Source organism: Apodemus sylvaticus, chromosome X (assembly GCF_947179515.1).
Source record: "Apodemus sylvaticus chromosome X, mApoSyl1.1, whole genome shotgun sequence".
Classification (NCBI taxonomy): domain Eukaryota; kingdom Metazoa; phylum Chordata; class Mammalia; order Rodentia; family Muridae; genus Apodemus; species Apodemus sylvaticus.
The window spans coordinates 129,759,922-129,777,176 of NC_067495.1; the positions used below are offsets into that span (position 1 = coordinate 129,759,922).

At 40.7% G+C, this 17,255-nt stretch overlaps 1 protein-coding gene, 1 non-coding gene and 1 pseudogene across 2 annotated transcripts; 2 read left to right on the top strand and 1 right to left on the bottom strand.

Annotated features, from left to right (window-relative positions):
• Positions 1-511: 511 nt before the first annotated feature.
• On the top strand, positions 512-4,421 carry LOC127674678 (ferritin light chain 1-like; annotated as a pseudogene).
• Positions 4,422-5,910: 1,489 nt separating this feature from the next.
• LOC127675923 (small nucleolar RNA SNORA17) lies at positions 5,911-6,042 on the top strand. Its single transcript, XR_007975600.1, has one exon. It is a non-coding gene; the product is annotated as a small nucleolar RNA SNORA17 (small nucleolar RNA).
• Positions 6,043-9,929: 3,887 nt separating this feature from the next.
• On the bottom strand, positions 9,930-10,917 carry LOC127674778 (olfactory receptor 1468-like). The gene has a single exon (XM_052170480.1). The coding sequence runs from the start codon at positions 10,908-10,910 to the stop codon at positions 9,930-9,932; it is 981 nt and encodes a 326-aa protein (XP_052026440.1). The 5' UTR covers positions 10,911-10,917.
• Positions 10,918-17,255: the final 6,338 nt, after the last annotated feature.

A 17,255-nucleotide genomic window follows, 5' to 3' on the forward strand; every position in this document is an offset into this window, starting at 1 on the left:
TTGTAATTTTACTAATAACTCAGCATCCAGGTGATGGGGTGAAAGCTTCCTAGCTCAAAGAAGCAGAGAAAGCACCCAGCTGACCTTACTTCTCAGCCAATGTCCCAGAATGAATACTGCTTTCTCGTGCCATAAAAAATAAAAACTCCTTCAATGGCCAGACCCCCAGGAGCTCCCAAGGGTTCGACCACCAACCAAAGTGTACACGTGGAGGGACCCATGGCTCCAGCCGCATATGTGGCAGAGGATGACCTTGTTGGACAGGTCCGAGGGAGGAGAGGCCATTGGGCCTGAGGGTGTTCAATGCCCCAGTGTAGGGGAATGCCACAGCAGGAAGACCGGAGTGTGTGGGTGGGTGGGGGGGAGCACCCTCATAGAGGCAGTGGGAGGGGGGATGGGATATGGGGGTTCTGAAGGGGAGACCTGGAAAGGTGAAAACATTTGAAATGAAATAAAGAAAATATCCAATACAAAAAGCAGAAAAATAAATCAAAAACCTCCTTCAAAATAAATGTCCCATGAGAGCAGCACCTTGGAGGTACTGTGGATCTGTGTCTTGCTTCAACAATGTTTGGGTGGAACATACCTGCGGACTCCCACTTTATTAGCTTCCAGCCTCCTTACAGCTCTCTCCAGTTACAAACTCTGGGACCAAATCCTTGCCTCCCTCGGCTCCTATAACCAGACAGCATGGTCTTCATGGTTAGCACCATACTTCAGATCAGCCATAACCACACATATTCATCAGAATTATTCCACTGAAGTGGAAGTTGCCGTGAACAACCTGGTCAACTTGAACCTGCGGGCCTCCTACAACTACCTCTCTCTCTCTGGACTTCTTTTTTTTTTTTTTCTTTTTTTTCCCATTTTTTCATTTTTTATTTTCTATATTTTTGTTTACATTCTAAATGATTTTCCCTTTCCCGGTTCCCCCCTCCCCATAAGTCCCATAAGTCCTCTTCCCTCCACCCGTTCCCCAATTAACTCCCTCCCACTTCTCTGTCCTGGTAATCCCCTACAATGCTGCATCAAGCCTTTCCAGGACCAGAGCCCTCTCCTTCCTTCTTCCTGGGAATGATTTCATATGTGAGTTGTGTCTTGGGTATTCAGAGCTTCTGGGCTAATATCCACTTATCTGTGACTGCATTCCATGTGTGTTCTTTTATGAATGAGTTACCTCACTTAGGATATTTTCCAGTTCCAGCCATTTGCCTGAGAATTTCATGAATTCATTGTTTTTAATTGCTGAGTAGTATTCCATTGTGTAAATATACCACATTTTCTGTATCCATTCCTCCATTGAGGGACATCTGGGTTCTTTCCAGCGTCTGGCGATTATAAATAAGGCTGCTATGAACATAGTGGAGCATGTGTCCTTATTACATGCCAGGGAATCCACGGGATATATGCCCAGAAGTGGTATAGTGGGATCCTCTGGAAGTGTCATGCCCAGTTTTCTGAGGAACTGCCAGACTGATTTCCAGAGTGGTTGTAACAGTTTGCAACCCCACCAGCAGTGGAGGAGTGTTCCTCTTTCTTCACATCCTCGCCAGCATCTGCTGTCTCCTGAGTTTTTGATCTTCTCTATTCTGACTAGTGTGAGGTGAAATCTCAGGGCTGTTTTGATTTGCATTTCCTTAATGACTGATGATGTTGAACATTTCTTAAAGTGCTGCTCAGCCATCCCAAGTTCTTCAGGTGAGAATTCTTTTTTTTTCTTTTTTTATTCGATATATTTTTATTTACATTTCAAATGATTTCCCATTTTCTGGCCCCTACTCCCCGGAAGTTCCATAAGCCCTCTTCCCTCCCCCTGTTCTCCAATCCGCCTCTTCCCACTTCCCTGATCTGGTTTTGCCCTATACTGCTACACTGAGTCTTTCCAGAACCAGGCCACTCCTGCATTCTTCTTGTACATTATTTGATGTGTGGATTATGTTTTGGGTATTCCAGTTTTCCAGGCTAATATCCACTTATTAGTGAGTGCATACCATGATTGATGTTTTGAGACTGGGTTACCTCACTTAGTAGTATGTTCTCCAGCCCCATCCATTTGCCTAAGATTTTCATGAATTCATTGTTTCTAATGGCTAAATAGTACTCCATTGTGTATATAGACCATATTTTTTGCATCCGTTCTTCTGTTGAGAGATACCTGGGTTCTTTCCAGCTTCTGGCTATTATAAATAGAGCTGCTATGAACATAGTGGAGCATATATCCTTATTACATGCTGGGGAATCCTCTGGGTATATGCCCAGGAGTGGTATAGCAGGATCTTTTGGAAGTGACTTGCCCAGTTTTCTGAGGAAACACCAGACTGATTTCCAGAGTGGTTGTACCAATTTGCAACCCCACCAACAGTGGAGGAGTGTTTCTCTTTCTCCACATCCTTGCCAACACCTGCTGTCTCCTGAAATTTTAATCTTAGTCATTCTGATTGGTGTAAGGTGAAATCTCAGGGTTGTTTTGATTTGCATTTCCCTAATGACTAATAAAGTTGAGCATTTTTTAAGATGCTTCTCAGCCATCCGAAGATCTACGGGTGAAAATTCTTTGTTTAGCTCTGTACCCCAATTTTAATAGGGTTATTTGGCTTTCTGTGGTCTAACTTCTTGAGTTCTTTGTATATATTGGATATTAGCCCTCTCTCTGATGTAGGATTGGTGAAGATCTTTTCCCAATTTGTTGGTTGCCGATTTGTCCTTTTGATGGTGTCCTTTGCCTTACAGAAACTTTATAATGTTATGAGGTCCCATTTGTCAATTCTTGATCTTAGAGCATACACTATTGGTGTTCTGTTCAGGAACTTTCCCCTGTACCTATGTCCTCAAGGGTATTCCCCAGTTTCTTTTCTATTAGCTTCAGAGTGTCTGGCTTTATGTGGACATCCTTGATCTATTTAGAGTTGAGCTTAGTACAAGGAGATAAGGATGGATCAATTCGAATTCTTCTGCATGCTGACCTCCAGCTGAACCAGCACCATTTGTTGAAAAGGCTATCTTTTCTCCATTGGATGTTTTCAGCTCCTTTGTCGAGAATCAAGTGTCCATAGGTGTGTGGGTTCATTTCTGGATCTTCAATCCTGTTCCATTGATCTTCCTGCCTGTCACTGTACCAATACCATGCAGTTTTTAACACTATTGCTCTGTAGTATTGCTTGAGGTCAGGGATACTGATTCCCCCAGATTTTCTTTTGTTGCTGAGAATAGTTTTAGCTATCCTGGGTTTTTTGTTGTTCCAGATGAATTTGAGAATTGATCTTTCTAACTCTATGAAAAACTGAGTTGAGATTTTGATGGGTATTGTGTTGAATCTGTATAATGCTTTTGGCAAAATGGCCATTTTAACTATAATAATTCTGCCAATCCATGAACATGGGAGGTTTTTCCATTTTTTGAGGTCTTCTTTCCTTTCCTTCTTCAGAGTCTTGAAGTTCTTGTCATACAGATCTTTCACATGTTTGGTAAGAGTCACACCAAGGTACTTTATACTGTTTGTGGCTATTGTGAAGGGTGTCATTTCCCTAATTTCTTTATCAGCCTGCTTATCCTTTGCATATAGGAAGGCTAATGATTTGCTTGAGTTGATTTTATAACCTGCCACTTTGCTAAAGTTGTTTATCAGCTGTAGGAGTTCTCTAGTGGAATTTTTGGGTCACTTAGGTAGACTATCATATCATCTGCAAATAGTGATAGTTTGACTTCTTCCTTTCCAATTTGTATCCCTTTGACCCCCTTATGTTGTCTAATTGCTCTAGCTAGAACTTCAAGTACAATATTGAAAAGCTAAAGAGAGAGGGGGCAGCCCTGTCTAGTCCCTGATTTTAGTGGGATTGCTTCACGTTTCTCTCCATTTAGTTTGATGTTGGCTACCGGTTTGCTGTATATTGCTTTTACTATGTTTAGATATGGGCCTTGAATTCCTGTACCCCATTTTTAATAGGGTTATTTGGCTCTCTGGAGTCTAACTTCTTGGCTCTGGACTTCTTTTTTAATCGGGATGATGTGGCTCTTGGGGACATAGGCTACTTCTGTGAATTTGTCCAGGAGAAGCATGAGGGCTTCTCCTCAAGTTGCAGAATGATCGCTGGGGCCATGCACTCTTCCAGGGTGTGCAGAAGCCATCTCAAGATGAATGAGGTAAAACCCAGGTTTCTATGGAAGCTGCCTTGACCCTGGAGAAGAACCTGAACCAGACCCTCTTGGATCTGCACGCCCTGGGCTCTGCCTGCACAGACCCTCATCTCTGTGACTTCTTGGAAAGCCACTTTCTGGATAAGAGGATGAAGCTCACCAAGAAGATGAGCAACCACCTGACCAACCTCCATAGGCTGGCAGGGCCACAACCAGCATAGACTGGTGTGCCGCAGGTGTCTCTGGGGGAGTATCTCTTTGAGCGCCTCACTCTCAAGCATGACTAGGAGGCCTCTGTGCCTTCCAAGGGGCTCTCTGCTCTGCTCTGCACCAGCCCACCCCTGGGTCTACACCTCAATGAACCTCTCAAACCACTAGGGACCTTTTTAACTGCTCTGGAGCCTCTCTTCAAGTCTTCAGCCAAATAAAAAAATAAAGCTTTTTCACACAGGAAAGAAAGAAAGAAAGAAAGAAAGAAAGAAAGAAAGAAAGAAAGAAAGAAAGAAAGAAAGAAAGAAAGAAAGAAAGAAAAGAGAAAAGAAAAGAAAGGAAAAAGAAAAGAAAGGAAAAGAAAAGAATGGCCCTCCCTTCACTTCATGTGCACCTCTCTATCCATTCACCTGACTCCCCCTTGCTTTTTATGGTTTTTTTCTTTTTCTTTTTCTTTTTTGTCATTGCTTTTTTCTTTTCTTTTTTCTTTTTTTTTATTTTAAGAGACCATTCCACTTTATTTTTAGCATTCAGATGCATAAGGACTCACCTGTAAAGCAGTCATACACCATTATCATTAACAGCCCTGTGATAACATACATACACAAATCCGACAAATGGCTAATATAGAGGAAAGCCTAAGCATATGTCTCCAGGTGTTGTCTACATCTACTGGTCTTACAAAAACGCTGTATAATCCAGCTGCTTTGAAGGCTGCACAAAAAAAAAACCTTGCTAGTTTCTACCCCTGCAGTTGATAATAATGAAGCACAGAGAAAAGAAACAGGAGGGCACTGAAACTTCAGCAGGATGTAAGAAAAAGGAAGCAAGAAATTTGAGAAAAAGCACATTGAAACACAGAAGATGCTAATTTAAAAACTAGAGGAAAAACAAAACCCCAAGTCTGAAGATAAAGTAGAAATAATGGAAACATTAGAGATTTTTTGACAAAAAAAAATATTACCAAGTTGAAAGATGAGGTTAAATCTACATCTTCTGGCTGCTGCCTTTCAAAAACGTATAAAAACAAAGACTCAGATGCATAAAGAATTCCTTGACACAAAATTGGATTTATATAAGAAGATGCAGACTAGCGAAGTAGTCACTGAATTTAGGAGAAAATATACAGAATTACAGCTGGAAGCTGCTAAAAGGAATTCTTTCATCTGGCCGAAGTGGCGGAATTCATACAAGAGGTTGAGGTGCAGCTTATGGATTTTTTTCTTAACAATCCTACGTTCACTTTCTATCAACTGGTTGCTTGCGCCTCCTCTTGACCTATGGTTGACTTTATTTACTCCAGTTTATAATATTAAAGCAGAAAGTACTTGGTTAAAGGTGTGCGCTAAGGTTGTGTGCTAAGGCTAAGCCACACCACGACTAAAAACAGGCTTTTCCAGTAAATAATACAATCTCCAGGATCTCAGTATGATCAAATATCCAGTAACATATATTTGAAATATATATGTATATATGTGTGTATATATACATATTTATATTTGGTGTCCAAGAAGGATAGTAGTTGGAAGCTAGAAAGAAAGCTTAGTGGTTAAGAGTACTAGTTGACCTGGCCCCAGAAGTGTTGCAGGAATGGCTGCTGTGTCATATATATATCAGTAGGTAGCAGAGAGGAGAGTGGCTAGGTGTATGATCAGTGTTCTGACCTATGAACACCTGAATGATTAGTGACCTAATATTCCTGAAAAAAGCAAGCCTGAGATGACCACCAATCTGGTACCTCACAGACCACTATAGCTCCTAAGACCAGGAACAAGCCAGAGACTAAAAGAGCCCCATTTGGAACTGAGGTCCCTGGGCAGGAGTGAGCCTGAGACAAATGAACCTTGTATGGGGTCACTTGAGTGGGTCATGTGAGAAGGGAGCCAAAGATAACCTTCATACTGGCACCATAGGACCTGGACAAAGAGCTAGCATGAGATAACCACCAGTCAGGTGCTGCACAGGTCTGGGAAGAGGGGAACAGACCATTCCTGAGATGACCCCTGCCAGATGCCATTATGCAGATGCAGGGCATCACACTTCTGATACCACTCCTAAGATGGCCCCAGACATTCAGGGGCCCTGTGTGCCTCTAAAAGTAGCAAGTAAATGGTGGGAAAATGGAAGAGAAAGAGAAACAAAAGGATATGAGCATGATTAAGAGAGGCATAACTAGACACTCAAGGATACTAAAGAGCAGCCTAATATGAGTAGCTGGTGATACCACCTAAGACCATAGTAAAGTAATGGCCTGTACTGACACTGGGGGCAATGTCTGGATCCATGGCCCTGAAGCAGTGGGATCTGTAATCAACAAAGGCCAGGTGGATGTCACTAGTCTGGGCTGTTGATAAGGGACATGTTGATGTCTGAAGGCTGTGCAGAACTGGCCTCAGCCCTCACTTGGCTACTTTGGGAGAGCTGGACCTTGGGGGCACAAAAGCATATCTGCCCCTGCCCCCGCCCCTAGCCATCTGCAGTACTTGGGAGAGTAGGTTTGCACATTGCTGGAATTGCAAGTGAGCCACCCCCAAGGATATGTGCATGGGAGACATGGCCCTACCACTCATCTCCCATGTGGTGGCATGGACAAATGGCAGATGCTCTCCTCCCTATTTGTCCCTTTCAACTTGTGGCAGGCAGCCCCTCACCAGCTACAGCACTCTGGAGAAGAAGCCCTGCAACCTAACCAGGTCTGCACAGTAAAACTGACCCTGATGGTGAAGACACATATGAGCAGGACCTGAAAGTGTGAGCATTGGAGAGCTGGCACTGTCAAATGTCTGCCATGTAGTGTAATGAGCATCATCAGAGTGGAAGAGTTGGCCCTTCCTCTCACATGGGCTGCATAGTAGAGATGGCCCTGGGTGTGGGGGTTATAAATGAGCTCATCCTGAGGGACTTAACTGTGGAAGACCTCTTACTGATTCTTGTCTGATAGTAAATGGTACAAATGAAGGAGAAAGCCCTTGTCCCCTCCCTCATCCCTCACCATCTACAAATGGCAGGAGAGGTAGCCCAGGGGTCATGAGTGTAGGAGAACTGGCCATGACCCCCACCTGCTGCAGCACATGGGAGAGCTTGTCCTGCATATCACTTGGGCAGCAGGATAAAGCTGGATCTGGTAGCAGGGGTTTCTGGTAAGCCAGGCTAGAGGGTGGAAGGCCTGGTGAGCCAGTAGGCTGAGCATATCAGTTGGCACTCAGGCCTAGATCAAGGTCTCTGAATTGGCCCACCTCAACATCTACCCCAGTGAAGAACTGCTGGAGTGCATGAAGAAGCCAGGCCTACAGATGCAAAGCTAGAGGATCTCCATGATGCAGGCCAACAACAGTATATCCAAGTGAACTCTTAGTAAGGTTCCAATACTGATAGAATATCAGAAGCAAGAGGCCTTGTACAAGATCAAGGGACCACTGCAATGAACATTGCAAGCAAAGAAATGTAGACAAAAGGGTATACTGTGGGACACGCTATAACTTACTACAGCTTCCACAATAAGTTTCTTTCTCCATTTCATGGGAGTATTGAAAGGGTAGAGGGTGGGTATGAAGAGAGATGGATTGAGTGGGATTGGCATGCACAAGGTGAAATTCCCAAAGAACCAATAAAAAGTTGAAAAGAAAACTCACTGAGTGCCATATTCAGTTGATATCATTGAGAACCGTGCTCTTTTCTGAAAGGAAATGAGTCTGAAACAGAAGGGGGTGCTGGGAGGAGTAGAAAGAGGGCAGCCTGAAGTCATGGTATATTGTATAAGACAATAATGAATGAAATTAAAAAGGAGCACTGGATACACTTCCAGAGCACATGAGTTCAATTCCCAACATCTACATCTTGGCTCATACCATAAGTACCTCCAGTTCCTGAGAATCTGATGCCATTCTGGCCTCTGTGGATGCAAGATATGCAAGTGGTGCACAGAAATGCATGCAGACAAAACATAAGCACACATAAAATGAGCTTTTAAAGTTGAAAATTTTAAGAAGGATAGTAGGTGGTTTACAGAAGGCTGGGGACAAGAAAAACTAGTCTCCAAAATGGCAGCCTGTGATTATCCAGCTGGTAATAGTGGTATCTATCTAGTATGACACTTTCACAACCTTCTGTCTCAGGACATATTAACTGCTAACTACTGTATATCATTAATAAATGTAAATAAGAGATAGGCACTAGTATAACTAATTCCCAGATTATATCATAAGAAAGATGAAGATCAGAAAACTTTGATAGTGGATCAGGAATTACTAACAATAATTTGGCAGAGAAAAATTTAAATATTTTTTAAATGTCTACTTTATTCATCTTCAATTCGTCTGCTCTATTTTACTGTATTCTGGCAAGAGCTACAGAGTTTCATATGACAAGATCATCCTCTGCACCTCCAAGGGTTCATAGTGCTTTGGACAACACAAACAAATATTGTACTAATTACAATCCATTGTGTTAAGTGATAAAACATTATTATGGAGTCAGTGTTCATCAGTGTGCTAGGGGCTGGAAATAAAGCTCAATGGTAGCAAATATTTGATGTGTGCACACACACACACACACACACACACACACAGAGAGAGAGAGAGAGAGAGAGAGAGAGAGAGAGAGAGAGAGAGAGAGTGCTATATGAGCGACAAAAAGAAAAATGAGGTATTTTATCTAGAAACACGAGATCCATATGCGAGCTCGGAGGAGGCAGCATGTACTATGGAACCATAAAGAATGTGTTGAATATTTTAGAACAAGAGGGTGAAACACATTTCAAGGAGAGCACATATATTGTGAGGACTAGCATGCTGAAAAGTCATAGACTGCTCAAGGAACGAGAAAATGTTCAATGTAGCTACAACAGAGTGTGCCAAAGCTGGATGAAACATAGGGAGTGATGCTTCAGAGTTCTGGGGAGTCATCATTGCAGAATTTCAGAAGAATTTAATGGCTACAGAGCCAATGTAGGGCTCATAGGGCAAGACATTTGCTATGTTTTGGGGCAACACATTCTTTTCATAGTATATACTTTTTTTCTTTTTACAGGGCACATGAGAATACCATATTATTTCCCTCAAAGGGTTATAGAAAGAAACTATTCATTGGAAGCTGTGAAAGTTAACATTTTTTATGTATATGATATTGTAAGTAATAATCATTCCTCCCTTTCCTCCTTACCTATTCCTTACCCTCCCTGATTCCTCCCTTCCTTCTCTCCCTTACTTCTCCTTTTGAAATTTATAATTCAGTATGTAAAATCTAGTTGAGGACAAAAGGTAATTCAATCTAAACATTAGAGAAAATTATTAAACCTTAACTATACACTCATTTGTATAGGTAAATTAATTTCTTTAAGGAATGGTCTTTATGTCAGCAGTGAAGAAAGATTGTAAGGAAAAATAACAGAGGTTTGTTTTGTTTTGTTGTTGTGGTCCATTTCATTATGACGAGATATCTCAGGACTAGAATCTTGGGAGAGGACTGAAGTTTAGTTGATGGGAGGAGACTGCTAAGGATACTGAGTAACCTAAGGCCCTGTATCCTATTTTACACTCTGGGATTTTAAGGGTTGATAAAGATATCTGCATGGCAGAGTTCACCAACTACATAAAAAGCATTTTTTTGCTGAGTAGACTTCTCAGTGCCCTTTTCATGTCTTTGTTCCTTAGACTGTAAATGAAGGGGTTCATCATGGGGGTTACAACCGTATACAAGATGGCAGCTACCTTATCCCTTTCTGCTGAGTAACTGGAAGCTGGCAGAAAATAGACACCAACAATAGAGCCGTAGAAGAGAGACACTGCGGAGAGGTGGGAGCCACATGTAGAAAATGTCTTCCACTTTCCTTTTACTGATGGCACACCAAGCACAGCAGCACCAATAAGTGCATAGGAGACAAGAATAAAAACAAAGGGGATAAAGATAACTGTCCCTCCAACAACAAGGATGAGCAAGTCGTTGATCTGAGTGTCTGAGCAAGCAAGTCTTAAAACGGGTTCCAGATCACAGAAGAAGTGTGGGATTACTCTCTGATCACAGAAGGCCACGTGGTTCAACAGGCTGAGATGCAGTACTGATACTAGATTAGAGATAACCCATGGAATCACAACCAACAGTGCACAACGCTTGGGATTCAACAGTGCAGCATAGTGCAATGGGTGACAGATGGCAATATATCGGTCATATGCCATGGCTGCCAAAAGGAAATTGTCCAGGTCCACCAGGAACATAAAAAAATACATTTGTGTAAAGCATCCTACAAAGGAGATGGTTGGATTCTGGCTTTGAATGTCTGCCAACATTTTAGGGACTGTAGTGGTTGTGAAGCAGATGTCAGTGAAGGAGAGATTGGCAAGGAAGAAGTACATGGGACTGTGAAGGTGAGTATCCCTGATGATAGCTAGAATGATAAGTGAGTTTCCTACCATGGTGACCAGATACATGCATAGAAACAGTGGGAAGAGAAGCAGCTGCTGCTCAGAACCCACTGTGAGTCCCAGGAGGATGAATGCAGAGATAGCAGTTCGGTTTCCTTGGTGCATGGTTCTGCTGGATCTAAAAAGGGAAAAATCCATCTTCATCATTAAATGGCAACACGACACAAAAGCCCATCAGTACATCACACTAGACTGCAGAAGAGAGTCAGGCCTTGGAGACAACCCTGGGATGCATTCTTTCCCTACTAATAAAACAGCAATAAAACAAGAGCCTGGTACATAGTGAGAGACCAGTAAATTTCAGTAAATGGGTAACGGGGGGAAATGGGCAGTCTATATTTCCAGCTCACTCTTCATATCTTCACTACCTGAGCATTCTGGAGCTATTTCATCAGTTTCTATTTTTCATGGGTACTGTGAGAATCGTACTGATACATGCAAAGTAGTCAGATGTGTTTGAGCCACAACTACACAAATTATAGCCATAATCATTCACTAAATGGAAAAACACAAGGAGTCTAAAAGGCAAAATGAAAGCTCTAAAGAAGAACTGATCTAAACTCCATTTTTCACATTTCAGCAAGATGAAGTGATCATCTACATGAAGTACCACAGGAAAGCCATGCATGAGTGTCCATTCAAGCAAGCAACAAAGAGGTACAATTTAGTGTCCTGAGCCAATTTACACTGAAGTCATTTGAACAGAAAGATACCAAAATAAAGAATGGTTTGGGTTACACTTTAAGAGTTAGTAATTATTCTAGCTTCTAGTTCATCAATAGTCTACTAAGTGCCTTACATGATCCAGGTTTTTGTAAATATTCACATAACTTTAATATATACATAGGACTACTGAAATGCAAATTTATAGATGAAAATGTGGCACATCCAAAGTAATGTTGATCAAATTAATAGAAAAATCAGTGCAGTAGCATCAATTCTGAGCATTGCAAGCATGATTTTAGAGATGTCATGCTTGACACCCAGGCTGTAACAACTCTGTATTGCTTTACGCCTGTGTGAATTCATCAGAGGAGCCAATAATTAATATTGATTCAATGTCACCCATATTTAATACACCTGAAAACTTATTCATCCAGTCATATACTGTCTATCATAATGAAGTTGGACTTTGAGTTGTGACCTAGAACTTAATTGACCCATACCTGGAAGCAAATAGACATGCGAACCTCGAGATTTGTCTTTTCTTCCAATTTGGACCTCTTCTAGACTGTCTTATATGACATTCGCAGATCCATTTTATTAATTTGTTTCATGAAGGCCTGTCATGTCTTCATACCATCTTCCCAGCCTAACACAATTAGAATTGCTATTATGTAAATTTCTATAATTTTGCTGTTTTTCTGTTAAGAGTGTGCCTTCCATGATCAAACAAAAAAAAAAAAAGAGGTTGCTAACACTAATGAACAGTTGGAGCAAGATTACAGGAAGGATGCTGCACTTATTTAATAACACAATTTTTTCTAAGTACCATAGCAGTTCTCATTTGCATACTAACAAATGTGCTAATTGTAAATCAAGCAGGATGGGGTCTGGTGGGACCTCTGCTAGGCAACACTGCTGTTTCATACGTACAAAATGTACTGAAAATAATAAAGTGGCATATTATTATGTACATGTAATCTAGGCTTTTCATTAATGCAGATTGAATTAACCAAGTTTGACAGTGCACGTTTCTGATTTGACTTTCAAGATATCCTGTTAGCTTGCTCCATTTAACTGAATGTTCCCATCTACCCTCTCCAAGCTGATGTTACCCTTCACAACCAAGCATGTTTGTTTCTTCCATCTGTCGCTGTTCATATTCAAGTCACTAAGTCGGCACAATGTGTTTGCAATGAATGTAAGAAATGAGTGTTTATGTTTGGGGTTTGGGGGTCTTCCTCCCTTGGTACTCACCTTGGGTTTTTATAGCTGTTTCAAAGCGCTTACATACAGAAATGGCTTTACTTTATTCACTAAGAAGCCAGCAATTTTTTCCAGCTATAACACCAACTTTGTCCTTACAATAAAACAGTATGAAACAGAAATATAAAAGAAAAAAAAGGTGGAAAGGATAAAAACCTCAACCAGTGTTGTCTCTGCTTCTGCATTCTGGGCTCGGGACACAATCCTCAAGGCATCTTATTTAAAAAAAAAAACCACTCATATGTCCATCCTCTGTGGACCAAGTCTTCCCCACTGGGAATTATTGACATTACCTAATTTTGTGATAAATAAAGATTTTATGTAACCAAAATAGATAAAAAACATTACATACCTGCTATATTTTTTTCTCTAGTCATAAAACTAAGATATTGGATTTGGGAGAAAAAAAAGCAGCCTCTTACACCTAATTATAATTGTTCTTTGGATCTCCATGTAATCTTAGATTTTGATTTGGAGAAAATTAACAATAAAAGTAAAACTGGTGCATTTATTCCATGTACTTTCCTAAGCCCAGTGTATATGTTTATTTTCATAACAAAACTGATATGGGAAAAATTATGATGCCTTTTTCACAGACAAACTGAAGTCAGAGTTGGAGTGAGTTAACTAAAGCCCTACATGTAGGTGATAAAGACACATATTACCAAGAAACCCTCTCCGTGGATGTCATGGAAGCATTGTATGAGACTGTTTCATAATGATCATGGATGGGAGAGTTATAGAATAAAAGGCATACAGAGAAAATTTTCCTTCATACAGTTCTTTCTTCCTCAAATTCTGAGCAAATTTCCTTAGTACCTACTCAAATCTACTATGAAACCTCTGCCACTAAACCTAGAGCCAGCTGTTTCTAACCCTGAAGACTACAGACAATCTTATTACTCTGTTTTCCCTCCATGTTTCCATTTAACATCACAGGCTAACCTACTAGCTATATTCAGGATCGTATCTCCAGTTGTTTTCCATGGAGATTTAAATCATCAACAGATGTTTTGAAACTGTTTTCAAACACTTGGATTTCAGAATTGTTCTGGTCTTTGCAAAGTGCAAGCAAACAGACAAAGCAACCTCCCCTCCCCCCATCTATTTCAGTCAGTTACTAAACTAAATCACTCCTATCACTAAACATAAGGTTTTTTGTATTAGCCGTATTTGTCTCAATTTCTTCACCTCAACCCACTCCAATCTGCCTTCTGCCCCAAATAATTCCACTGAAATAGTTCTTGAAGTTCACAATGACACTTATACTGCTAAATCCAGTTTTCTTGGCAACTTCACAGCATTTACCTCCGATGGTCATCCTCCCTAACATACACTCCTTCCTTGGCTTTGGCCATGACTTTGGGTTTCCTTCTAGTTGGATGACTATTCTTTTGCCATTACCTTTTATGACACCTTCATGAATACTTAAATATTTATGGTGATATGACAGAGTTTTTCTTGCTTGCTCAACTCTCTCCTTCAAATATAACTATCTGTTTATTCTTGAAAATATTCATTTACTATGTGAAGTGAAAATTTCTGGTTTCTTTGGAGACTTAGTTATATCATATGATTTTTTTTTCTGGATGCTATCTGATGAGAGGATGTTTTGCTAAGGCAGACAGGTGAAAGGATGTTTGGCTGAGGCAGACATTTGAGAGAACATGTGATTTTTAGAAAGAATATAAGTAGAGTCCAATAGACAGTGAAGTACATTCTTGCAATGCAACACTTTGTTGGTCTTCACTGATCTTTGTCATGACTTTGCAGAGAGAAATGCGCCAGATAACCTCTCTCATTATTCAAGCTGCTTCCAGGGACTCTGGCCCATTAGGAGGAGCCTCATGATTTCCTGTGGATTTAACCACAGCTAATGATTTGTGTTTGGTGTTTGCAGGTTAGACTGGACTGCCACTACTGATTCATGTTTGATGTGACTGGACTTCTGATATTGTGCCCAAGAAGTTTGGAATCACCCCAAAGAACTACTTCTAAACAGGTCCACATCCCCCTTGTCCTATTAACCATCTTTCTCCCCTACCTTTGGTCATTGGACTAGAAGGGAGGCAGAAGCATTTAAGAACTCTAATTAAAGTAGAAGTGGAAAATCTAAGCCTACAACTATCTTTTTTTTATTCAATATATTTTTATTTACATTTCAAATGATTTCTAGCCCCCACTCCCCGAAAGTCCCATAAGCCCCCTTCTCTCCCCGATCCTCCCACCCACCCCTTCCCACTTCTCCGTTCTGGTTTTGCCGAATACTGTTTCACTGAGTCTTTCTAGAACAAGGGGCCACTCCTCCGTTCTTCTTGTACCTCATTTGATGTGTGGATTATGTTTTGGGTATTCCAGGTTTCTAGGTTAATATCCACTTATTAGTGAGTGCATACCATGAGTCACCTTTTGAGTCTGGGTTACCTCACTTAGTATGATGTTCTCTAGCTCCATCCATTTGCCTAAGAATTTCATGAATTCATTGTTTCTAATGGCTGAATAGTACTCCATTGTGTAGATATACCACATTTTTTGCATCCACTCTTCTGTGCCTACAACTATCTTTATGATGATAGTTCTCAAGAATAAGAATAAAATCTGGTAATGCTCTAACTGGGAATGATATGAATGCCTTTGTATATACCATTTAATTCATGACATCTGTCACACACATGTGCATTTGTATTCATGAATATACATGTGCATGCATACCTGTACATGCACATACCCACTCACACATAGAAATTTATACACATACATACGCATATACACATATACACATGCACATGTACACACACCACAGACAAACAAAATGTATACAAATAATTGTTTCTCCTTTCAGGAAGTCCCTTCTTTGTCCTGAGCTCTCCTGAAATCTGACACCCTATATCAAATGACTGACAAGGCTGTCTCAGATCTGCATCACTCTTTAAGGTACTAGAGAAGTGGCTGCATAGGAAGACTGACAATCAAAAGCCATGGCTGCCAGTTGCAGAACTGTCAACACAATTCCCTAAGCCACTAGAAAAATAGAGTCTCTACATTCCCCTTTTGTGCAGCCTTTTCAGTCTGGTAAATCACAAGTTTCATTGGCTTTGCCATTTCTTCAGGAGCCTTGGACTTTCCTAGAGGAGGTCGGTAAGTCTTTAGACAATTTGTATTCAGTGTTGCAATGTTCAAAGATTTTTTTCTAAAGAGGAATATTTGGAAACAAAGGACACTGACACTGACCTTTTCTCTGAGTGGCTGCCTTTGCATACGTCATAGCAAATGCACTTAGGAATTGCTCATTCTTGAGGGCCGGTCAGAGGCAGGGGAAGGGAGATGTCCTGGGAATTGACAAGCAGCAAAGCAGTGCAGGAAAGAACAGAGACATTCAGAAATGATGAATGGGGTCATTTTTGCTTTGAAAAGATTAGTGTTTCCTCATTTGGAGGATTGATCTATACACATTTATGTTCTTGGGTGAATGTGTATTTGTTTGCTCTGACACAAGACATCATAAACATGCTCACCGTTTTAATCCCATTCTGTTCATAGCTACCTGAGTGACCTTTGTAAAGTCCTCTCTCGGGATGTTAGTTTTATCCTTTGTAAAATGAAGAGGTTATACGAGATGATCTCTATACTCCCATTCCACTCTCACATTTGAAAATGCTATGATTTCTAATTACATTTATTCATGGTATGGTAGAAGTGTGGTTGTGTATGGGTAGTAGAAACAGTACAATTTCTTTTTAACTAACACAGTAGCTTTTGTGTATACATTCTGATGTATACATGAAGTTTCCCAATTTCAAGCTTTGAGAGAATTTGTAACAAAAAATTACATTTTGCCTAATCGGTTCACTTACGTTCTGTGTGGGTTAGGGAGCTCATTAGAAATGTGTGTGTTTGCAAAAGGAGGTCACCTGGGGATATTGACATGGCTAGGTTTCTGTTTAAATGGGGAAAATTGAGAAATGGAAAGGTGTAGGAAAAGGTTAAAACTGCTTTAAATATCTTCCTTAGTAAATTTGTGGAAAACATAGAAATAGTTATGAGCCTCTCAATGAAAGTAGAGGTGATCCAGCTTGGGAGGAGTCATCAAGTTCTGTCTTTATTCATTCTATCATTAATGGGAGATGGAAGTAGGGTTGAAATGCTTCTTCAGTACTGGGGAAAAGAAGATGATGTGAGGAAAGTATCCCACAGGGCCTGTTTCTTTTCTAAATCCCACCTACTGGGTACAGAAGAACAAAGAAGCCTCCTTTCTCACAAGTATCCATAACATTCAAGGAAATGAACCTCAAGAAGAAAGAAAAGGCAAAGGTCAGATAACCCAGCCACCCTGCCCCATCTAGTTCTGCCTGTTAAAAGTTTTTTCTTGGGGCTGAAGAGATGACTCAGTGATTTTGAGCACAGTCCAGTCTTCCAGAGGTTCTGAGTTCAATCCCTAGTAACCACGTGATGGCTGATAACCATCTATACCTCTTCTGACATGCTGGTGGATATACATGAAGAAAGAGCACCCTTACACAAAACAAACAGACAAATAAATAAATAAATCTTAAATTTAAAAAA

Bases quoted from the DNA above. Each gene is read 5' to 3' on its own strand.
- LOC127674778 (XM_052170480.1), bottom strand. From the start codon at position 10,910: ATGATGAAGATGGATTTTTCCCTTTTTAGATCCAGCAGAACCATGCAC.